Below are 24144 nucleotides of genomic sequence, written 5' to 3'. Positions count from 1 at the left end.
CATTGGCGCCGGGTCGCCGCCCTGGTGACGCTGCGGCGCGCGTCAGCCGGAAGCGCGAGGGCGACTTCCGGTGCGGCGGAGAGGGTTGGAGAAACCGCTAACGGTGCTGCGTCGCTGCCGGCGCGGAGCCGCCGCCGCCCCCTGAGGTGAGGCCGGGGCCGGGGCGCGTTTGGGCTCATCGCCTGCTGGGGCGGAGCTTTTCTGCTGCTAAAAGTCTTCTTTCGCCAGCTTTCGTGTCACAACTAACCGGGGGGGGGGGGGGGAGATGCCGCTGGCTGCCATATGTCGTTTTTCCACACAGCGGGAAGGTTCACTTGGCTCCCGGGGGATCTTCCAGCCTGGGTGTTGCGCCGCAGCGAAGCGGACTCGGGGTGTGTTACGTGCACTCCTGGCCCTTCTAGGCTAGTTCGCCTTTTATGAAGAAAAAAGCCCTTTTGCCGGTATAGCTCCCCCTCCCCCCCGCTGTTCTGTAATAATGGTTGTCTGGTGACTGTGTGTTACACGTGGGAGACAAAGACCGACGCGCCTAAACTTGCAGTGTCATGGCTGTTCTCTCTGCTGACCCCCATGTACGATGTTTTACAGAAACAAACAAAAGCTTGTGTCGCAAAGAAGTAAGCTTGCTGTTAAAATGTGACCGTTTGCTTTTTTTTCCCCTAAAAATTAATTGCCTGTTAACCAAGAAACAAAATATCACCCAATCGTAGAAAAAATTTGGGGAGCAATATCTAAATATGTTAAGACTCTTGTTATGCTACTTCCAGTGACTTGTATCGGTTTCTGGCTGAAATATGACTTATTTTTCAGTCTAGAATCTTGGAATGAAGTGTACTGCAAAAACACTTGCTATTATCTCAGAACGGCAGTCTGTATTCTCTTCAGGAGCATTTCTTTAGCTAGCTGGTGAACGCTCAACATCTACTTGAAAAATTAGTGTCTGGGAAGTTTTGTCTGAGAGAGTTCATTGAATCATCTTTTCAGATGGATTTGATGGGTTTGCCTCATTCATATATTCCTGAATTAAGATTCCTCTCTGCCTTTAGAGACTATTGGTTCCTGTAAAGCTACATTTGAAAGAGCTGAAAGTACATTTGATGTAGTCAACTAGAATTTGGTGTTCTGCTGTTCAGTTGGGTCTGGGGCTGCAAGTCTCTAGGATAGTTCAAATAAAGTTAAACAATGATCCCAAATGAAGTTTACCCATCTGCCTCTTCAGGCTCCATGGAGGGATCCTGGAAAGCTTTTGTTTTGCTTCTTTATGTAAGAATTCAGATGTCACCAGCCTAGAAAGGAGGAATGTGAAGGGCAAAGTTGCACAGTGCAGCAGAGCATATCAAATAGCTCATCACCACTGAAAAGGACAGTTCCAGCCCTGCTGTGCTCTTTCTTCTCCCAGCTCTACTTTTCTGTCCCTGCACTGGTGCTTTCTCTGCTCTTCTGATGGCAGATGTCAGGCTGCTGTTTTGGAAGATGGCTTTCTGTTTTTGAGAGAGGGGATGAGCTCCTTTTCTGAAGTTTAGCCTGTTGAAATGGATCACGGCAGGACCAAGTGTTTCCAAATCGTGTGCAGGGGCAAGGAAGCAGCATGTAGCCAGAATGTGAGGAAAAGGAGAAGAGGATTTCCCCCACCCCACCCTGCCCACAACCTGCCTTTCAGTGGTAGTGAGCTGTTAGATTGATTTGAGTCATGTGGTTTAATTTCACCCTAAACAGAAAGGAAATGGGGAGAATGATTTTTTCAAACCCTATGTTACGTTATAGTAAGAACAGGCTTAATATCTGCAGCTCAGTGTTTAAAATTTATTGTGTGGTTAAAGCAAAAAGGCTTCTATTTTCAGGATGTTGTTTTCTTAGTTCCAGCTGTATGGATGATGAAATAATATCAAGCTTTACTTGGAGAAAGATGTTAAAATCTCAAGGATGCTGCCTTTAATATTGCTGAGGTCTTTATGTCATGGAAGCATAAAGCTGTTCTCAAGGAAGAATGTCAGCATTTTTGAAATTTTAACAATCTATTATTAAAGAATCAGCTATGTTTAAATATCAACTAGAATCTTTATTCATTACTGAAGGTTTTGTTTTCTTAGCTCATAGTATGCAAATTCTGTCATTCTAAGTTGGTTTTGGGTTTGTTTGTTTTTTTTTTCCTTCCCCTCAATCTTCAACAGCTTTGTCGTAGAACAAGAACAAGCCATGGTGTGCATTCCTTGTATCGTCATTCCGGTTCTCCTCTGGGTCTATAAGAAATTCCTTGAACCGTATATCTATCCTGTTATTGCACCTTTCATTAAGCGTGTATGGCCCAAGAAAGCTGTGGAAGAAACAACAGCCACCAAACAAGGTCAAGGAGTCGGCGCTGGAAATCCACGGGCACCTTCAGCCACAAAAAGAGATCAGGAGGATGAGCCTGGAATTTATAAAGTAAGATTAATGCATTTAGCTAACCTAGCAAACCCCAGATAAAGGACCCAACAATAGCTCAGGCTGGGCATTGTGAAGGTGTAGCTAGTTGGGTGTTTTTTATGGAAGTTTTTGTGTCTATTTTCTTATGAAAAAGAGGGTTATCAGTACTGATCTAACTGGGAAGAGCAGTTCTGCCAAGATAGCTTCTGGGAGGTGTGTCTGTTTTCTGAAACACCTTAGTTTAATACAGTGTAAATATTCTTTCTTAATATATATATTCTTTCAGAGAAGTGAGAGGTTGGATAACGGCTAAATCACAATAGTTGCATGAAGCAGAATGGAAAAAAAAATAGTTCTTCAGCTAGCTCTGCTGCTACTAATGGGGGAAAATGTTTAAAGCATTTAAATCGTGCAGTTACTATGTACGCCTTCTAAAAAAATGTGGTTTATTTTCAGAGACTTGTATATGTTGTCTTTGTCTTCATTTCCCCCCTTCTCCTGAAATAAGAATTATGTATAAATCCAAGAAAACCCATCATCACTTTGATTCTTGCTGCAAATCTCTTTATAGATCACTGGCCTTGATTCTAGAAGTCATTTTTGTCACCAACTAAATGTTATTTTTCTTGGTGTGAAGTCCTTTCTTTTTGACATTCCATTAATGATACTGTCTTTTATTTGCAGTTTGAAAGCAATGGGGTTGCAAATGGAATTGCTGCAAAGAGAGCCACAGAAGTTTCTGACAAGAAAACAGATTAAAGGAATTTAATTCATAAGGATTTTATCCCCATGCGTCCAATATGAACTGGTGACATTTCTCTCATTTAGAGACTTTTCTTTGCACATTTTAGCTTAATGGAAACCCTTATCACTTACAGGAGAGGGTCTGTTCTGCCACTAAAATGGCAACTAGCAGTTTTTCTTATTTAAGGTGTTTGAAAACTGTCTTAAATTGTTCTTTATTTTCCTCACTGGAACTACTTTTCTTTTGTAACCTAATTGGCATGATTACAGTTAAGGTTAAATAATTTATTAATAAATATAGCTTGGGAAGGTAAATGTGTTGCTTCTTAGTTTCATTGACTGCTAGTGCAGTACTTCAAGCTTTCACCTTAAGAATTATAGCTATTCCTGCCCTTGCTAAAGAAGTATGAATTGCATTATGTCAACATAAGTATTATGGTCAAATTATGAAGAGTATAGATGATCATGTGAAATCTGTGGAGTTATGCTATATGCAGGATTTACTTAGCTTACTACAAGCAGAAAGTCTTGATCTGATACTTCCATTCATCATTTTCTCCTTGAAATATTGTGCCTTTCTTTCCTGAAGAGGAGGCGCAAGGGCATGATACAGGAAAATTGTTGCTTTATATTCTGTTGCAGTGGTTTAAAATGGTGCGATTCTGTGTCTTAAAAAAAAAAAAAAAAAAGCTAAAATCTTGTTAACATGGTTGTATAACTTGAATTATAATAAACCAGGAATTTATTTAAAAATAAGTTGCTTCATTTAATTGTTTTTAGGCTTCTGAATAATAAAAATCGAGAGTAGTAAATGGACAGCTTTGAAAACCTGTAGATGGGCCCAAGCCACAAGGAGGGAGGTCATAAAACTATTTGTTTTTTTGATACTTTGTGATAAAGTGAACTTGGCAAATCCAGCTTTGCCTCATCCTGGGAAGAAATATTCTGGCGCTGACTTGCATCCCAGCTCGGTAGTGCAATTGTGAAGCGTTTTTAGATGCCACTCTGCATAATAGGAAGTAGAAGTGATAATCCCTGTTTTGTCCTCTCCACCGAACTGGAGAGTTCTTTAAAATATTAAAAACAAAAACATTCCAACAATTTTGGATTGCTATTAAGGATTTATCACTTTCTCAGTAGTCCTATGGGTATACCTTACTCTGTGTGTGTGTATATATGTATGTATATAGGTGTTTCATGGATAGCATCTAGAGGGTATTATGATGAAGCTGATAGCAGGATAGGCTGATAAATGTTTGGGTTAATTCACAGTCCCTTTCCGCATTAAAATGTTGCTCATCAGAGTGACAAGAGACACCTTGCAGCCCTTGAACTCTTGCTGAGGTCCAGTCTTTCTTGCAAGCCTGCTTTCTCCTGCTAGAGAAATATCTTAATATTTGGCTTGATGCCCGCCTGGTGCCTCTGGCGAGGTGTTGTATCGTTTCCTACCATTATCCTTTTTTTTTTTCCCCCAGGTCTCATGTGAATTGGTATGCAATGTTTAGAGGTGGATATTGGACCATTGTTTCTCTGTTACTCTTGTAATGAGTTGAATTACAGAAAACTTCTTGTAAGATGTTGCCTAACACTCCTTCCTCTCCCTTAGTGAGTCAGTCTATTGGGGAGTGAATTTTGCATTCCTGTTTAACCAGCTTTTGCATCATCATAAGGCCCCATCTGATCAATATACCACAGATGTAGCTTTCTCCTAGACTGGTGAAGTACTGTTTGTGATAATAAAACCTGGTTTTGTTATTCTGAGCATGCCCACATGATATATAATTCGTGCAATGAAAGATCAGCAAACTAAGTGTGTGTTCCTGTAACTTCTCACAAGTGTTGTATAGTAGAAAAGAGTGGATTGGAAATGGGGGGTAGGGAAGGAAGAAGTTACACTGTTTTCCTGTTGTTTGTATCCTCCCTATTTTTGGATGTTTCACCCAAGATTGTTGCAATGGATCACACCCTATTCATCAGAACTGGTAAAAGGTGGATGCAATCTTCCCTGTGATGGATTGGGGTTTTCTAAACCAGTCAACTCCCTGTCCCTTCCCAAACAATAAATTCCTATCCTACCTCTAGTTTCAAAGTTCTTGCTCTCAGTCTGAAAGCCAAGAACTTTTGAGGGTCTGAAATCACTTTTTTCTTTGTAATGAACGAGCAGTAAAAAGGCTGAGAAAGTCCCCCTGCAGAATTGAGGTCATACACTAAGAAGGGAGGGCAGGGCCAGGCATAGTCTTTTGAATGGGTACAGAAATGAAGATTCATCACAGTTGTGCAGCTGAGCATAAATATGTTTTCTTATGCTTTAAGCACTGTTGAAAAAATAGTCCCTTCTGCTGTGCTTCCTGTGCTGGAGCAGGTAACCTTAACTCTTGTTTTGAAATGTCTGGGCATTTCATAAATGGGCCAAAGCTTTGGAGTAAGATACTCACCTCTAACAGCCATGAACTTGACGTAAAGGATAGAGCAAGAGCTGTGCTTGGGCTTTAACATCTTGCAGTAAGGGGCTCTATCCTGAGATGTCTTGTTCCCTAATTCGTGAATGCTTTTTTTTTTTTCCCTCCCCTGAAATGACATTCTGAGGTGAAACAGCCGGTTGAAAACACCGGTTGCTTGCTCTACACATGTGGCAAGAAAAGGCTTAATATTTGGCTTCCTCGGATGGCATAACAATATTGCTGGGTGGTGATGGCTAGCTGGAGACGGCTGACGTGCGGACAGCCTGCCAGCAGCCATGGGCTCCCCTCTCCAGTAAGCCTCCAGAAGGAGCACCAGCAAATTGCTGCTATTTCTGCACTTCAAAATGGCCTTTGCCTGCTTCATTTAACTTATTTTCAGTCATTCACAAATAAAGTAAATGTAAGCAGTTGATTTATAAATTGTATAGAATTAGAGTTATTTAGAATATTATTATTCAAGCAAATGCATCAGTAACTTGGGAAAGAAATCATATAGTAGATCTCATTGCAGTCTGAACTAGACTTCTGGCTGTGTACCAGCACCATATTTAAACACCAGACCTACTGAAATGACTGCAGAAAGCGAAACAGCCGGATCATGCAAATATGTTGTTTTGGTTGTAAAACTACACTGCCTGTGCTTTCCGGAGTGGTGTTTCACTACTTTCACTAGCTGCAGTTGTAGATTACTCACATTAATGTTTGTCATAAAACTTTCCTGAGTAAGGCACTTCACTTGAAGTCCTGGCAGGAGATTTGTGTTGCTTCTATTCCGTTCCAGTACCTGTGTTGCGAACAGATAGGCAAAAAATAATTTAAAAAACAGATGAAAGCAACAAGTGCCTGTTTCTACTGCCTGAGCCTGGGCAGGGTGCAGGAGATCATCCGTTGGGGTGCACAGAACTGCACAGATTCCTGCTTAAGAAAATGAAGAAAAACTGGCAATTTCCACATGAGAGAACAAAATATCTAAAGGAAATAGAAATACGGGATTTAAGTGAGAGAATTACTTAGTGTTTGTTTTTCACTAGAAGCTAGATTTATGAAAGGATTTAGACACCTAAATATTTTAAGTGGACATTTACCAGTATTAAGTAGAGCAAGGTAGTAGCTTAGTTTATGCTGAAGACTTTTAGAAAACTGCAGAGTAGACATCTTCAGGCACCAAAGTACTTTTGCAGACTTAGTCCTAAGATTTCCAATGCTAAAGCTACCTGGGCTAATTTAAATACTGTTGAGGAAGAATCAGAAAATCAACGTGCAAGTCAAACATTTTCCATTTATGGGAAGCTCTACAACTTAGTACTGCTCATGTGTTGGTTTGCACGGGTAGTTAGATGCCAAAGGCTTATTATAAACTTAATTGAAATCCACCTTTTAAAATACTTCGAATATGTGCAAAGGTTTTCATAAAAGTTCATAAAGGTTTATGTTGTCAGTTAAATATTTTCTATGGGCCTGATTCTGATTCTACAAACAATGGAAATTTTGGCACTTTGTATGGAGCATGATCAGCCTCTCAGGATGTCTAAGCGAGCAATGAATTGGCTGCAAAATGATCTTTATTCAGATATGTTTACAGAACACATAATTACACTCTATCCACAAAGCCAGTCTAATGACAGTGATACAATATTATCGAAATGTAGCAATGGTGCTTCAGCCTTCCGGGGGTCTTTGGGCACAGTGCCGAGATTCAGCCCTTCAAGTCATTCACTCCTGATTTCTGAGCAGTTCAGGAAGTTATTGCTACGCAAACAATATTTTCGGAGACTGCAGGTAAAGGAAATGAACAGAAATCTAATTTACACTTAGATTAACTACATCTGCCTTTAAGACCAACTAATTCTGTTTCATTAAACTGCCTAATACCCGAATGGAGGGATGATCTTCCTTTTGCAGTTTCTGATTATTAGAACATGCTCGCGTAACCAAATCGTATTTTGGTTTTTGCAGCCTGTCATTGCCTTTGCTTTTCAGCGAGTCTGACTGCAACAGTTTAATCGAAACGCTCTAAAGACCGTGTTTGCTAATGTGATTCCCTTATCTTTGGAAATGTTTTTTAGATCATACCGCCTTATCTTTCTTTCCTTTCATCGTCTTGCCCGAGACATGAATTATTTGAAATGTCGTGAATAGATATATTTTGCATGTAGACAGATGTAGCAGCAATACGTGTATTTTGAGGCAGTGCGAGGACTGATTTTCAATTCCGTCTTACTTTTTTTGTGCATGCAGTCCCACCTCTTTTGTAGGCGCTCTTGCTGATCGCCACGCACCGCTTTCAGCGTGCTAGCAGCCAGGCCAAGCACTGCATGACCACAAATCGCAGCGGATAAATCCTGCCTCCCTGCCCGGCCGGCGCCGGCCCCTTTTCGGCATTAACCGCCCCAAAACCTTCTCACCCGCAAAGGCCCCGCGCTGCCTGCGGCGGCTCCTTGAGGGCGGCGGCGGGGGACTACACTTCCCGGCGTGCCCCGCGCCGCCGCCGGGAGGAGGGGGCGTGGCCATCAGCGCGCCCCGCCCCCCTGCCGGCGCGGGCCGCTGCCGCTCGTTGGGGACGTGGAAAGATGGAGGCGGCCGGGAGCGGTGGGTGCGCGTGCGCGGGGCGGGGGCCGTTGGGCAGCGCCCCCCTCCTTTCCCTTCCCCTCCCCCCCCGGGGTCCCGGTGCGTGAGGGGAGCGCGGCGCTGCGCGGCGCGGCGGTTGGAGCGGGCCGCTCCGCCCCGCGGGAGCTCCGCACCGCACCGCGCCGGGCCGGGTCGCGTCGCGGGCGGCGGCACAGCGGCGAGCGGGCCCCCTCGCAGCGCCGCGGAGGTATTGTTCGCGCCGGGGGGCCGGCGGGGCCCGGCCGGCCGCAGCGCCGAGCACCGAGCGGCGGCCAGGCGCCGGCGGGGCGCTGCTGCCTGCGGTCGGGGCCTCGCAGCGCGGCCGCTCGGCGCGCCTAAGCGCCCTGTTTCCCTGGGAATCTCCCAGAAATGCCCTCTTTCCCTGGGAATCTCCCTTCCCCGTGCCAGCCCCGCCGGGCCGGGCCGGGCCGGGGCGGCTCGTTGCTCCCCGGTGGCGAGCGGTTTGCCGAAGCGCGGGTAGGCCGAGGTGGCCGCCGGTGAAACGGGGCAGCCGCCTCTGCCTGCTGGAGCATAGCTGCATTTTATTTATTTTATTTATTTTATTTATTTTATTTATTTATTTTATTTTATTTTATTTTAATAGAGGAGGGAGTGCAGGGAAGCTGCCAGGCTACCGCGATGCTGCGCGGTTTGCTGTGCCTGGGCGCTGATCGCGCTCTTCCAACTTCGGTTTTCTGATCGCTGTGTTTTCCTAGCGGCCGCTCACGGCGCCGGGCTGTTGGGTGATCCGAGCCCCCCCAGTTACGGGGGAAAGGGAGATGTGCTGCGGTTTGTCTCAGCACTGCCGCGGTGGAGAGTTCCCCAGGCTGCCGTAAATTCAGTCGTTTTTGTTAGTCTACCCTCTCCCCAGGGGGCCGGTTTCCAGGCCCCACCATGAACTTGGGGGGGAAACTGGGGCTTTAAGTGCGTTGATAGCTGTGGTGTGGATGTATTGAAGCGTGTAAGCTGGGCCTTGTGTTGTGAGGATCTTCTGTCATCAGTTGCCATGAGAATAGTGTCTAGGAGATTTCTCTGGATGCACCTTATCGGAGTCACGAGGGAGACTTCCCAGGGCACAGAGTTGCACCTACTGCCCTTTTATATGCAGTTGAAACCAGAATAAGAGAGAGAGGTTCATAAGCACGTAACTTATTTTTTACTTTTAATGGTGCTTCTTATTAATCAAAAGGCCAAGAGTTGCACGTTATCCTTTTTGCCTTTGGGAAGCAGAGGTGGTTCATAGTGCTCGATGAGCTCAAAGCAGCGCAGCTCCTGCAGCGTAGCCAGTCTGATCACTGTCACCTGTATTCACGAGTCGCTTTCACCCTTTGGGTTTCGAACTTCTGAATGGTAATAGTCAACAAGGCTGGGAGATAGTTTGGTTTAAAAGATAACTTAAATCCTACCTTAATGGACATCATTTTTCATCTTGCATACTTTTCAGGCCAAGTTCTGTTTGTTTGTTTATTTATTTTAATCTTTTGTGCTGAGTGTAGTGAGTTCTTGGGACTGTAATCTGATTTTCTTTCATTGTGTGTAATGAAGGATAACATGCTGGGCCATAGTATTAATTATTTGAGGTATTGTTAGGAATAAGTAGATTGTTAATATTTCCTACATCGGGCACTTTTTAAGTACATGGGTATGGCAAGAACCTCCTGGGTCATTGGGTCCAGGCTTCCTAATGTGTGGACATCATGTTATGCAATCCCTAATTTTATCAGGCTCCAATTTAAAATCAGTGAAGTCTCATCCTGTTGGGGTACCTTAAAAATCCTCATTGTGCCTTAAATTAGAAGGAACTCTTCTTAAGAAGGCCTCATTCTCTACTCTGTGTTTTCTTTTGCATTGCTGCTGCTTCCAGGAGGAGAAGCACGCGGACAGCCTTGGGGAGTTAGATTCTGCACCGCATCCTCACGTGGCTAATGCAGTGAGTGCATCAGCTCCGTCCTTTTCTTCCAGTCCTGTGCTCAGTGTTTTGTGATTAGTTTGTTAGAAAACTATAGCAAATTAACGCTAAACTTAGATGGTTTTGATGCCCCTGGTTATTTTTTCAGGTGAGTAGGAAAAAAACTCAGCATGTTTTTAGCACACTAATGACTGACAGTTGGGCTTGCAAGTTTGTTAAGCCTCATAAGTATAAGAAGCCTTGTCCTTTTGTTTGAAGAAGATATGTAGAGTAAGAAATCCTGTTTGGTGGCTAATGAACTGTTGTCAAAGAGGGTGGAGGAAGATGATTGTGATAATTCTTCAAAGTATAGTCTCTAAAATGGGAAGTCTGTTGTACCTTATAGTAATTAGAGTCTGACGAGTATAGTTTCATTTACAATAGACCCTGGAGACAGGTGGTATAAATAATGATGTGTAGTATAATACCAGATTATGTATATGTACAAAACACGTTTGGCCTTCTGTGCAGCATGCCCTTTTTTTTTTAATGCTGTAGATAAATTTCTAGCTGTGGGAAACATTTAAAACTGAGACAAATAGCTCTGTTGTAAAGACTGCATAATTCCCAATTGCGGGAAGAGAATGGATGCCAAAATAGTTGTATAACCTTTGAGATATATCAAAAGATATCAGGGTTTAAAAAAACAACACAGACCTGTTAATGAACATCTAAGCATCTTTCTCAAGATTAAAAAGGAGTTGAATTTTTCTTTTTGAAACAACACTTTTGTTATTAAACAAATTTTACTTGTATTTGAGAGGGAAATAGGGAGAAAGTCTTAAATACATGCAACTGTAATGTTAATATCCCTTCCGTAAAGAGATAGCTGTACAAAGTTAGTGGTAATTTGAATTACCAAACCGTGCTAGGTTTAGCATGACTTGTGTTGTGTCCAGCAGCCCATTTTAATTACGGTAGTAACTGAATGAATTACTGTAAATTGATTTCTAGGTAGTTATGCTGAGTAGAAAAAAGAAGAGACATTTTGATGCTGAACAACCCTATAATCAGCCATAGATTATCAGGTAGTTGGTGTATACTTGTGCTTTTGAAAACCATTGCTGTATTTGTGATAAGGAAAGTCTCCTTCCAGCCACTGGAAGATGAAATGATGAAAACAGTAATATTAGTACTGATGCAGATATGGGATATATTCTTTAGCTATGAGGTCTGGTCTCAGTTTAGTATATGCCTATTGTTTTGTATGTGTACGCACACACACATACACACACAACAATATACACACACACGAAACATACATATGTGTATATATGTAAGTATATAGTATATGTATGTATATATTTACATATGTGTGTATATAGGTGTGTGTATACACACACACACACATTTTTTAAACTCCATGTTCCACAGAGTTCCATGTTCCATGTTTTATAAATATTCCTGCTTAAAGCTTTATTTGTTCTTCTCATTTTATAGTTCCAATACAGTTCTCCTGAAAGCATCAAGAATCTCATTGATGAGGGCAACAAAACCTGTAAAGAAAAATCCATCCAGTATGAAGAGTAGAACTAGTATTTGAATTTCTAATTCTGCAAACTTTTGAAAAACATCCTGTGTACCCATAGCGGTTATTTAGCTGATGGAGCAGGGTTTTTTGCAGAAGTGTGAGGTGTGTTTGAAGCTTGACACAGGCTCCCTCCATTCTAATGGTGTTTTCTTAATCAGCTTGAAGAAATTATTTCTGCGTGTATTCCAGAAAATACTTGTTGGATTTGAAATCTGCCTTCCACTTGGGATATGTGAATGTAAGAGTCAGAATAGAGGTAACTTTTTGATTCCTTCCTGCCCCTTCCAGCTGTGACAGGATATATTTCTAAAACTGATGCTGTCGTTCTACCCTCAAACTGCTAGGCTTGATGCAGTAATTACGTAGTAAAATGTTATGACTAGAATTATGTAGGTCAGAAAAGGGATCTCTATATTCTTTTTTTGCTTTGAATTTTGTTAGTTCATGACAAATTTGAAAGGCTTTTGAGCCTTCAGTGAGATTTAGCAGCAAGTAACATGTTTATAGTGTGGGAGCATAGCTGGAAGCATTAAAAAAATGACAAAACTAAAGAATCCCTAATGCGTCTTGTGGAATTTATACTAATGAACTAGAGATACGTTTCATTGCATGTGTGTGAATTGGGCAAAGAAATACTTCAGATCTGTAAGTGCTCATTTAGCTGTAAAAGTTAAACGGAAGTACATTGAAGTGACATCAGCTTATTAACGGAAAGGTGTTTGTGGGATTCATTCCCTGTCAGCAAAAGCTCCTTCAAGAGGCTTAGCGTGTACTCGCTGTCTTGCTTCTAACAAAACATTGCGACTGATGGGAGAGAGGACAAATAAGCTTAATATAAATCAGTCTTGTCACATAAGGGGTTTCTAGACGGTGCTGATACAAGGGCTGATACGTGATTGACGGAAATATGACGAACTTGCTTTTTAGGTCTTCAGAACAATGGTGGAAAACTTGTATAAGGTATGCTGCTTAAAGCTGCCTCGTTTGCCTGAAACATATATTTGCTTACTGCTGTCCAGAGCCACAGTGTAACACTTTCATATTCTTTTGCAACACTTTGTGCATCAAATGTTTTTTCTTTTGAGGCAAAGGCTTGGCACTGTAAGAAGGCATGGCATTTTTATGTAGTCTTTCGATCCAGTGTAACTTTAGAGGAGGGCAATTTTACCAAAGTATTTTACCTCTGAGTCAGTAGTTCTAACTGAGGAAAGCCTAACAGTGAAGGTGACTGGTAATTGATGTGGAATAAGCTATTTTGAAACTGTAATGGACAGGTGTCTCCATAGTGATCAAAATTAGTAGATTTGGCTAGAGGAGTAGATAAGAGTAGAAACAACTTCCTTCACAGTCATAGTGATTTGAGCGTGGGATTAAAGCCTGCTGGAAGTGAGAGGCTATTGGCTGTGATCACCTCGCTCTGTTGTGTAAATCCCTTTATTTTCTTTAAAAATCTTTTTTCTAAATGTCTCTCTCAGTTGTCATAATTTCTTTCAGCAGTTCTTTTAGGTTATATGTATTATTCTGCTCATGTGCTCCTGTCTTGTTCACTTTGCCTAATTAAGGATTACTAATTGCTGCTTAGTTATTTTTTTTCAAAATGTCACACTGTCATTTTTCTTGCTTAGGGTTAAGGGCCCTCTTGATTAGTGCTTGTATGTTGTGATGAAGAATGAAGGAAAATGTGTGTTAAGTTCCTGAGATGGCACTGGGAAATTGTATAAGCCACACATCTTAATCTAATTGATAGAATTTAGGTTTTCTTTTTGCTGGCACCTCCTCTTCAGAGTATTTTATTAAAAATTAGCAAAGTCTGTGATAACCTTAAGATTAAATGGCAAGGACAAAGGTGATTCACAGCATCTCTCGTTGAGCAGTTTGGTCAGTGACCTCAATGTCTGGATTTGCTCACCTGCATCTGATTTCTTCTGCTGAAAATACGCTACGTAACCGAGAAGGTCTTGAAAAACCCCTTCAGTTGTGAGCAGAACAACTGTCTTGTAGGTGGGATGTGAAGTGAGCAGATTGGGCTCCTCAGAATTAGGCTTTCATTGAAGACTGACTCCCACGTAAAACACGTGTGAAAAAGGAACTGGAGCAGAAGATGCAGTATCATCGCTAGTTTTTTCAGCAGCTGTTTGGCTTCCCTATGAGGGTCCTCCTTTGCCTTCAGTAAATCTATCAAAATTAATCACTTCTGCTATTGCTGTTCAGGACCCTTTAGCTTTCAGTGAAACTGGTAAGGACTGTACAAATATCACTTCAGTACTGCTTTTTTCAAGCACTTCCTACAACAGAGGAAGGGACTGGAACAAATTACTGGAAAGGAACAAAAAAAGTGGTGTGTTTATCCATCAGAGTAAACAGTGGATAAATCCGATAATCTTTAGGTAGCTCTTAAGATAAACTTAAAGATGTGTTTTTCTTTATTTTTCACATGGTTAAGCATTACCTGGACCACTTTACAATTGTGTTGTATTTCTTACTGCTATTCTAAAGTACATCCTTCCCAAAGTGTTGAGCTTTACCGAAAGCATACTTTCTTATCTGCTGAATGGTTACTGTGCTGTGCTGCTGCAACAATATGTTAAAGAACTCTAGGTGAAATGGAGACTTTCATGATGCAGACAGTAGCCGTCAACTTGATAGGGCCTGAAAAAGAGTGGGCAGAGAAGGAGAAATGGAGAATTTGGCCATCGCCAAGGCAGCTAAGAAAGATGGTATTCACCTCTGGGTGCAAAGATAGAACCCTTTATGGTCATCCATAAATTTCTCTGATTCTCTGAAAGAGCCCAGACATTTTCTTCCACAAAAAACATTTGCGTCTCCCCCCTGCTTTGCAGAGAGCTGTCTTTTGTTTTTATTTATTTATTTATTTTGTGTGTGTGTGTGTGTGTGTGTGTGCTGCTGCATGTCTGAATACTTTCCCTAGTAGGGACAAATACAAGAGACATTGCTAAAGGGAACTGGAGAAGGGGGCAGTCACCAAGTATCTTGCACAACATGGGAAGAAAATTCTAAATCAATACAGTGAAACAGTAAAATGAGCAGAAACGTTCCTTTTTCCTACATAGCTTTCCTACAAAACTGCGCAAAATACTTATTTTTTTGATTAGTAGTAATGAAGGATACATTCAGTCCATTCTGACATCTCCCCTGCCACTTGGTTATAAGTGACTGAGATACATATGGGAACATGAATTCATGCCAGTGGTTTGATTGCATTTTATGATCACCAGGCATTAAGTCATGGCTGATATTTTGACTCCTTAATATGCATCATAATAAAAAAAATCAGTGCTTTTTTCTGATTAAAAATAGCAAAAAATCTTAAATTCAGAGTGTTGTGAAGATGCTTTTTTAACATTGCTTTTGGAGACATAAATTCTCATTGCAGTATATTTCTGCTACATTAGTCAAGGATCTAGCAGGGATCCTTGCCCAATTTAGTTGGCAAAGACAATATTCTGATGCCTTTGTTCCTAATTTTGGAATATATATGAAGTCTATTAATAATCTCTTGGTAAAATATTTATATGACTGCTTTTTATTCTGAATATATAGTAGCCCTTATAGTAAATATTTCATCAATACTAGTTAAGTTTTAATCACATTAAGAAATAAAACATTTCATGCTGCGAAAATGTTATTGCATTAGTAAAATACTGCAGTGCTGTGCATCAGATGGAATATATGAAGCTGTGTTCTATAGTGACCATCTACCTACTTCAGGGCTAAGATAGTTGCACAACACATTTCTTGGGGTTTTTCAGCCTCGCTAATACCACCAAAACTGTCCCCAAACGATTCTGCAAGTAATGCAGTTTAATAGGCATTTAATATGCCAGACAAGCTGCAAAGCCATCCTTATTAAGGGAGCTTTGTCACCTTGATGTCACTTGCCTTTTAAATACAAAAATAAGTGCTTTGGAGAACTAACTCACCTGGCATCTGAATTGTCGGTTCTAGTTGTTTTTAGCTTTTTTTTTTTTTTTTTCCCCCCTCCTGCAAGTGGCAGAAAACAGCTAGGAGCTATATAGATAAGAGAGGAAAGTGTAGTTTAGCTGCTGAAATTCAAAGCAATCCTTTTTGGTTTTACAGGGTCAAGGTTTATTTCTGTGGGCTAACGTCTGCCTGTCCTGTTTCCTGCGCCTCTGAAGCTTTGGTTATGCATGGTATCCAGTTCCCTTTCCTCTTGAATGTGCCTGCCTGGAAAATTGTTCTGTATAGACACCATAGGTATTTCTGGCAGAGGCCTGAAGTTAGTCAGTACAGAGATTCCAATTTTTAGAAAGAGTGGGAAGCAGCCGACTAGTTTCTTTAGACATAAGTTTTTATTCAGAACACTTCTTTCATCTCCCAAAGTGTGTGTGGATGTTTAGTGAGGAGCAGAAGTAACATCTCTTATGTCCTGAAGAGTCTTCAGGCCTTCATGTGTCTGATGAAATGTGGCACAGGCCTAGAAAAATTGAGATACAGAAGGGTGAGGGTTAAAGCAGTGCACGTACGCACTTGCTCAGATCGTCTGGGACCTATTTGATTTACTGGTTTTGGTTTGTCTCCCTTTTAGCGGGCCTAGGAAATGAAACATTTTGAGATGTTTTTGTGTGTTACGTGGAGAACGGTGACATCTTGTATTTGGGAGTAGGTGATGACAGCGTTGAGACAGTGACAGGGTACCAGACTGGCAGCCTTTGGGATGTTCACATGTGGTTTTACACAAAATACTTGGGATCAAACGTTTCAGGCTTGGGGATCTGGTGTGCATGGTGATCAACTTTTAGAGTATATACTGAGAGACTAGATTGCCTTAAGATGAGAGAATATCCAAAAGGATGATTTTACAGATTTTGGAGATTAAACATGATGCTTTCAGTGGGAGACAAAGGTCTGTATGCTCTGATCCTGCATGTGAATGTGCATCTATCAGATGTAACTGGTTTTGCTTAGACTTTTCTCTATCTGTGGATGCAATCTCAGTTCATAAGTTTTATAGGTAAGTGTTGAGTATGGTATTTAGCCCACAAGACATTTGATCCGAGACATAAATATTATTGTAATATGAATAAGAAGACAGTATTTGATTATACTGTGTGGAGAGGAAAATTCAAATATTGGAGTTGAAAAATATCTTCTAAGTCTTCCAGGTCTTATGATGCATGGAGGATTTTATATATTGCAGTAGTGTAATAACTATATGGAAATTTTTGTGTTAAGATTATGTGGGGCTTTTTAATGTCTCACTAGTGAAGTGTGGTCTGAAACATACAGTCATCTTCGATGCAAATAGGAATCAAGCGAAACCTGAGTACAGCAGTTTCACTGATACTTGAATAAGCAGCACTACATCTTGTACCTTCTCATCTTTGTAATGATATCGTCTGTTTTGCTTGAAAGGAAAACAGTGTCCATTTGTTTTAGTTGAGAAAGCAGCAAACTTTAAAGGTAAGCAAAGTATATAGGGAATTATATTGGGAATTGAAATTCTGTTAGGCTTTTAAATGCATAATATCACTGGTTCATAATTTTAAGTCAGGTCTTTAACACAACCATATTAAAATAGACAACAGATCTCCGACTTCATGATAAAAATGAGTGACGGTTTCAAATTCTTAAGTTGTAAAATATTCATTAAAAAAAAAAAAATTAAACTCGGGTTGTCTGCAGCCTCAGCCAGACAGTCATGACAAAGATAGTTTTGGAAGGGGGAATTGCTTTTCTCTGAGCTGGTTTTATTGGATGGATTATTAAAAGGTCAGCTTCAGCAATTAAGTTGTGAAGTAGAAGATTTAATCCTCAATGGAACTATAAGTACATCTCTAAAATTATGTAAATTGAAGGCTTACAGAGTGTGACAAGTTTTTCTCCAAGTTCACATGCACCCATATGGTACCTTGAGTCATGCTTATAAGTTACTGTTGTGGTTGAGCTCATGTATTTTTCTGCTTTGATAACAGCAATACTTATGCATATGTGAAAGGAGAAAAGTAAGGGACATGGGTAGAGCTGTGGATATATTTGGATGGGCACCAAAGGTGAGGGAACATAAAAATCCTTAACATAATTTTTATCTTTAAAAAGGAAAAAGGAAAAACCCCTGAAGGTGTACCGTTGGATGGATATTCTGTCAGACTGTTCCACCTCTAAACTCCAGCACGCACATTCCTCTCATGAGGAAGATCACTACGCACAAAGTTGTGGAGAGATAGTGTATATATTGCAGAATGGCTTTTAACTTGAAGAGGAAAAATTACATTCTTGCACATGTTGTTAATAACTAATATTAAAATCTTTTAGAAGGGATAGTAAATTCAGAATTTAATCAGCCTCTAACTGTTTTAGACTGCAATAAGTCCTGATGTGCAAGACAAACTCCCTTGCATTTGCTTTGAAGCATCTTCTTCTATATCTCGGAGCCAAATTCTGTGACTAGATAGAAGTTAAATAGATTTAATAAAGCATGACACTTGTAGACCAGCTTATGATTCTTTGGGTGTGTTCCCAGCTTATTTAGAAAAAAAAAAATAGCTAAAATCATGAAGTGACAAACATTGTGTTCTTTCATGTTGTTGTTAGTGGTAGTACTGTATTAAACTAAATGACCTGTAATAAATTGTTTCTATTTTTTTTGAGCAAGCATTAAGAATAATTGCTTTTTAAGAGAAGTTTAACATTAATTTTTTTTGCAATGAACCATGCATTTTTTTGATGTATTTGAAGTCAAATTTCAAATTTCATTGGTAATTTATTGCTGTGGTTGGAACCAACTTGTCTGGAATGAAACGGGCTTTCCTGCTGTTTGGTGTTTCTTGTGGCTGTTGTACTTATAACTGGGAGAAATGGGAATCTGTTTAACTTCTCATTCTGAGGTGACTTTGGAACCAAGATCCACTATAACAGTCTTGCTGTACAACAGATTCTGTTAGGAAAAATCAAGCTTAGAGAAGATCATGGGGAAGTGAAGATTAGATTTAAAAAAAAAAAAAGCTATGATATGATAGTGTTCCAAATATTGACCCAACCTTTCATGTTCTTTAAGGATTTGAATCTGTACCGTCTTAACCAGCATACATTTTGCAGCAGTGCATCTTAAATCAAGAGTGATTTGCAAATTTAAGTGGATACATGTTTTGTTTTAGTGATCATTTCACCTGAAGGGCAGCTATTTCTAGAAGGGACGCTTGCTGCTTAATAGTACCTTTGGAAATGATTTAGGGTGTTAAGTGGAGAATAGCACCTGTCTTAGAAATATTCTGGAGATCCTGTACAGAATATAATTATGTAAGTTAAAGCATTAGGGTTAATCCTGTTACTTTTGTTGAAATGTCTTACTCGCTTTACGAATACAGAAACTAACACTTAAATTCTTTTGGCAGTCCCATCGCTCTCACTTTTCTGTAGAAGTGGGTGAAATGGGGGCTTTGGGACTACAGAATAGCTTGGACAGAAGAGCGAGTGGAGCGACTCACCTCAGGGGAAAGGGCTAAGGACGTAGGGCACTATCAGAGGGTTGGCGCAGGTCGCTCAGTGGAGGAACACATTAAGTTAATGGGATTTCAGAGCTCCAGATCCCTGTTGCTTCCCTTCTCCCTTGGGTAGGGGGCACATGTGCCCCTCGGAGTGAGCGAGCGAGCCCCTCTTTCCACTCCTTGTGCGAGCTCGAATGTGTGAGTGGAGGAGGGGAACTTGAAGCAGACAAAGAGAGACTTAAACTGTTTGAACTCTAAGAAACAGCAGTTTAAATGTATGATGTTAATTCAAAGGTTCAGGGTAGGGACTTGAGTCAAAATATGGGCCCAGGGCCAAAAGCTTTGCTGCTGGTTTCTGTGATAGGGCATGTGCAAACCAGGAACTGCAGAGCTGAGATATCTGTGTACAAGCTCAACCTCGCTTCTTCTATCTTTAAATGACGATCTAGCATTCCCATATCATGTGCATTTTTTTTTTTTTGCTTTAGTATTCACCAGCTCTATTTCAAAAGTAGTACCCTGAGTCCTGTGCTTCCCCCCTCTCCCCCCAAATTGTGTATTCTTGGAATTCATGAAAACTTCAGCACCTATGGCAGGCATCCATGCTGCAGCTCAAGTAGTTGTTGGGAAGTACCACCTCTTTTTGAACGCGCAAGCTTCTACCTCTTGTTCGGCGCCCTTTTCATTCTTGCAACCAAAAGCTGCAATTTTTGCATTTGTCACAGAAGCTGAGTGGGTCAATGTTAAAGCAATTCCTGAATAGTTGCTTTGAAACAGATATTACATCTTTGTGAGGACTAATTTAAGAGTTGCTTCTGGGTAATGGTTTCCATCTTCCAATATAGCTGTTTCTGTCCTTGCACCTAACTTTTAATCTCTAATGCCAGCTCATGAGTAATTAGGTTACATTGTAATACATTGTGTAAGGCTTTCTTTTTTTTTAATTACATAGTTACTTGTTTCTTCTCAGAAGGTGGAAGATTATTGAAGCTGATGTCCTGGAAAGATGTCACATGTCACATTCTTGGCACGTGGTTATTGGCATTTTGGTGGTCTTTTTTTTTTTTTTAATTAAATTGTTTATAAAGGTGAAAAGTGCTGATAAGCAGCATGGAAAGCTAAAATCTTCTCATTCTTCACACAAAACGGATACAACACAACTAATAATCTAAAGGGGTTTTTAGAGTGTCTCTCTACCAACTTCTGGAGGAATTGCTTCCAAAAGCAGTTGTCTTTGTACGTGTTCATTTTTTAACCTTCCTCCCTCCCCCACGTAGTTAACTGGAAGGAGCCGTGTTATTTTACAAAGATCAGCCCGTTCGTACGTACATTTGTACGTTGTAGCATCCTTGCTCACTTGGTTCGGGTTAGCTGTGCAGTAGTGGTAACAGCTGCGCTGATTGTGGCAGGGTATGAAACTCCAAGGAGCAGGTGGTACGTAGGTTGACGGTACAGAGGGATTTAGTTGCATGACCGTTTCTTGTCAAAAGCAGTTGTATACCTAGGTATCTGTGCATATTCAACTGGAAAATACATTTTTGAATGGCATGTCAGCTTAACATCCTTGTTTAAATTGTGAATTCCCTGTAGCTTCCTCCACTGGTAACAGCCTTGATGTTGATATAACTGCAACAGCGTATTCTTCTTGAGTGAGATTTAGGAAAACCCAAGTGAGACGAGGACTGAAGTATAGCACAGTAACTTTTAGCTTCCTTGGATGAGGATGTTGGTGTCCTAAATGTGTTGACAGTCTTTTGAATGCCTTCCTATATGCTTTGGTTTTCTGCTTTTCAATAATTGTTCCAGATAGTGAATTAAAGCCTTAGTGATCACTAATTTAGTAGACTCTGTATATTCCTTATTTGTATGAAAGACTTCAAGTGTTTCTCTCTCCCTTTTTTCTTCCCTTGAAGAAATGAAAATTTAGAGAAGGATTTGCCAAATAAAGAAGATGGGAGCAAATAGCAGCAGCATCAGCGAACTTCCAGAAAACGAGTATTTAAAAAAATTGTCAGGAGCAGAGCCGATCTCTGAAAATGATCCATTCTGGAATCAGCTGCTATCTTTTAGCTTTACCACTCCAACAAACAGGTAAGATGATGCTTGGTGAAGAGTTAAACCTTGGTAATATATTTATAAAAATGACTGGTCTGAAAAAGAAAAGATTTTTTGTCTTTATTCCTGTTTTAGGTGGCAGGGGAGTAAATGCCTATGTAAAATGGACTGTTGTTTCTAATTTTGGAATCTCTTTCCACCACATCTTCCATTTCTGTGGGTTCCTTTCTTCCTCCTAATAGCTGTAATTGCTATTTGTTCTTCTGGCAACTAGAAAAGATCAGAAGTAGGTCTGTTGTGTTCTTGTGTGCGTGTTTTTTTGTTTTTTGTTTTGAATAAGCCTCCATTGTGCCTTTCCTCTGAAACATTTATTGTTTCACGCACTAACAGGTTCAAGTAGAGATAGGTTACAGGACTAAACCTTCTGGCCTTGACACCTCAAACTTTTATTGCATTGAGCATCTCTCATGAGTTAATTGTAGGTTAGCTGTTGAGTTTCTTCATCTGTACGGCCTTAATTATTTTTTTCCTGTTTTACCTTTTGAAAGATGTTTTTCACAGAGACAGCACATGAAACTATTTTCTAAGTATCTAAAATTAGTGTGCTGACTTGAAGGTAATAAACTTTCTCTTGTGGTGGTGTGGTCCACAGCTCTACAATACTTCCACCAAAATTATAGAACGTTACGGATAGCTAAACTGAAATGCAACCTCATCACGTTGGTTCTTCTCTTGCGTGTCTCTTCACTCTAGCAAGTAGCGTAGATAGAAACAGCATTAATATTTCTGAAAGGATCCATAGCGCATCTCCAGAAATACAAAATTTAAGACCTTGCGACTTCAGTTAACTGACTTTTTTTAAATAGCTCTTTAATAATTTCTAATGAGGTATTGTTTACATGTTATACGAATTACCTCTGTACTATGTCTTAGATGCTACGCACAGTAGCTTCTGAAAGGCCAAGAACAACATTTATTTTTGCAACAATTAGGAGCAGGTCAGGTAAAGAGTCTGTTTTGCTCGTACTAATATGTTTATGAGTAACTGAAAATCCAGATGACTGGAAGAGAAAATGGTTACGGTAAACAAGTTGGAGACATTTACTAAACTTTATCTTTTTTTAAAGAGGGAGGAGGAGGAGGAAACACTTTTGGCTTCTGCATGGGGAGATAGTCAGGAGGTAGCAAGAAATTACAGGATTGTGAAGGGGAGGGGTTCTTGTAAAGGAATATTTGGCATTGGATGAAACGGCAGTCTTTTTTCTTTAAGTTCTTGCTTACAGTCTACTCATGACTAATAAGATGGACAATATTCTGTGAAGTCATGTAAAATTGCATTGGGGCTTTTTAGGGGGAAATAGTCATGTACCAAAAAGCAGCAGTTTCTTTCAGTTGTTCTATTGTGCCCCTGTTCCCCATGCCCACCAAAGTAAATGAGTCTTTCATAGCTTGCTTTGCAGCTTTTTTGTGTGTATTTCATGGAGTCAGACCCAGTGTACACTAAATTTGTTTAAAAAAAAAATATATATATATATATATATATATATATATATATATATATATATATATAAAGGAAAACTGATCCAAATGTAGGTTGAAAGTTTAATTAGCTGAACACCAGATGGTGCTCTTGCCTGGCAGCTAGAAGAGAAATATTTTTAGACGCATAGTTCTATCTTCTATGCAGCTTAATAATTGGAAGGAAACAGAAATTTCCCATTAAGTTGCATCTACCTGGGAGAGACCCATTTGACAGATGGGGTCAAACGCTGCTGGCTGCAGAACACCCTCATCAGCTATTGTCTAAATTGGCTGACCTTGCCTGCAGGAACAGAACAGCGGAGGTCAATGTTCATTTTAGAGACTGAAAGATTATGAAATACCATGCCAACTCTGTTTTGTTATAATGAGACTTGAGTGTAGGTCATCCTTCTGACAGGAGCAAGATGGTAGGTTTTGATTATTGTGGAAAGGAGCCAAGTTTCACTTGTCAAACAAGATAGGATTTAAGTTTTTCCCCTTCTTTCAAATTATACTTTTTTCCATTAATGTGTTGCAAAATTAGTGTGTGTCTGGTAGGTGATTGTTTGCAAGTTATTTGCTTCTGTACTAATTGGTGTGATGAATATCTGCCACGTTAGATTCAGTAGTTATTTACTTTGTGCTCCTTTCCTGGGTCCTACAATGCCTTTAGGCAGCCAGCCATCTACCACCACTTACAAGGCAAAGTCTGGAACCTCTTAGGAAGTTTTTCTCCCTCTTTTCTGACTATCTGGGTTTGGCAAAGAGGAGGAGGCCATAGAAAGAACAACATGCATGTTTTTTGCTTGTTTAACTATCTGGGAAGTACAAAATGGCAACAGCACGTGGGAAAAGGCCATGGTAGATTGCCTCCTTTTGGCAACAGTTGACTGGTATCTCAGCCTCATTCAGAAAACGTTGCTCATAGTATGGAAGCAGTATCTGCCAGGACAAGAAAAAGTGCTTGTGATATGTTTGAGGGAAACGTGAATCAGTGTATATGTAAGTAAAGTTCATGTTGTTTCAACACAGTTCTGTGTATGCTTTGTCTCTAATGAGGAATATTTGAATAGTGCTTTTGCTTCAAGTGCTGTTCTGAATTAGTCCAGGTACCTGCTGGTCACAGCTCCCAAAGCAAGATCTTTTGGGTTGCCAAACTGAATTGTTCCTTCTGAGGAACCATGCTGGTTTAATTCCAAAATTCGGAAGCCCAGGGCCTGGGTTTTGAGAGCCAGTGAATTACTGGGTTCTACTGAGGGAGATGAAGGCATGATATCTGTGTGATCTGTTAACAGTGTTGCTTTCTTTGCTCTTCTGTTTTTCTTCATTTTTGTGTTCTTTCCTTTTCTTGCACTTTGTACTCTTTGTTTGTTTGTCCTGTCTTCTTTACTGGGCTTATTTTTCAGT

At 40.4% G+C, this 24144-nt stretch overlaps 2 protein-coding genes across 4 annotated transcripts in view; both read left to right on the top strand.

The window, feature by feature from the left end:
- The first annotated feature begins 40 nt into the window (after nt 1-40).
- On the top strand, nt 41-3897 carry CZH18orf32 (chromosome Z C18orf32 homolog). The gene is made up of 3 exons (XM_067316204.1): nt 41-146; nt 2169-2421; nt 3088-3897. Exons 2-3 carry the CDS (start codon nt 2194-2196, stop codon nt 3160-3162), a joined length of 303 nt encoding a protein of 100 aa, XP_067172305.1. The 5' UTR covers nt 41-146; nt 2169-2193; the 3' UTR covers nt 3163-3897.
- A 4239-nt stretch (nt 3898-8136) lies between these two features.
- Nucleotides 8137-24144, top strand: part of DYM (dymeclin) — a 221406-nt gene continuing 205398 nt past the window's right edge. Inside the window, exons 1-3 of one of the 3 annotated variants that reach the window (XM_067315530.1) lie at nt 8137-8198; nt 10081-10146; nt 21075-21252. In XM_067315530.1, coding sequence (XP_067171631.1) covers nt 21113-21252 — 140 coding nt within the window. In that variant the 5' untranslated portion in view covers nt 8137-8198; nt 10081-10146; nt 21075-21112. Of the gene's footprint in view, nt 8199-10080; nt 10147-20343; nt 20398-21074; nt 21253-24144 lie in introns of those variants that run through there. The other 2 variants (XM_067315529.1, XM_067315531.1) reach the window with 2 other exon arrangements.

This window comes from Apteryx mantelli, chromosome Z (assembly GCF_036417845.1).
Source record: "Apteryx mantelli isolate bAptMan1 chromosome Z, bAptMan1.hap1, whole genome shotgun sequence".
NCBI lineage: Eukaryota > Metazoa > Chordata > Aves > Apterygiformes > Apterygidae > Apteryx > Apteryx mantelli.
Note: the sequence above shows the minus strand (reverse complement) of the source record. Positions and strands in the feature narration are given on the sequence as shown.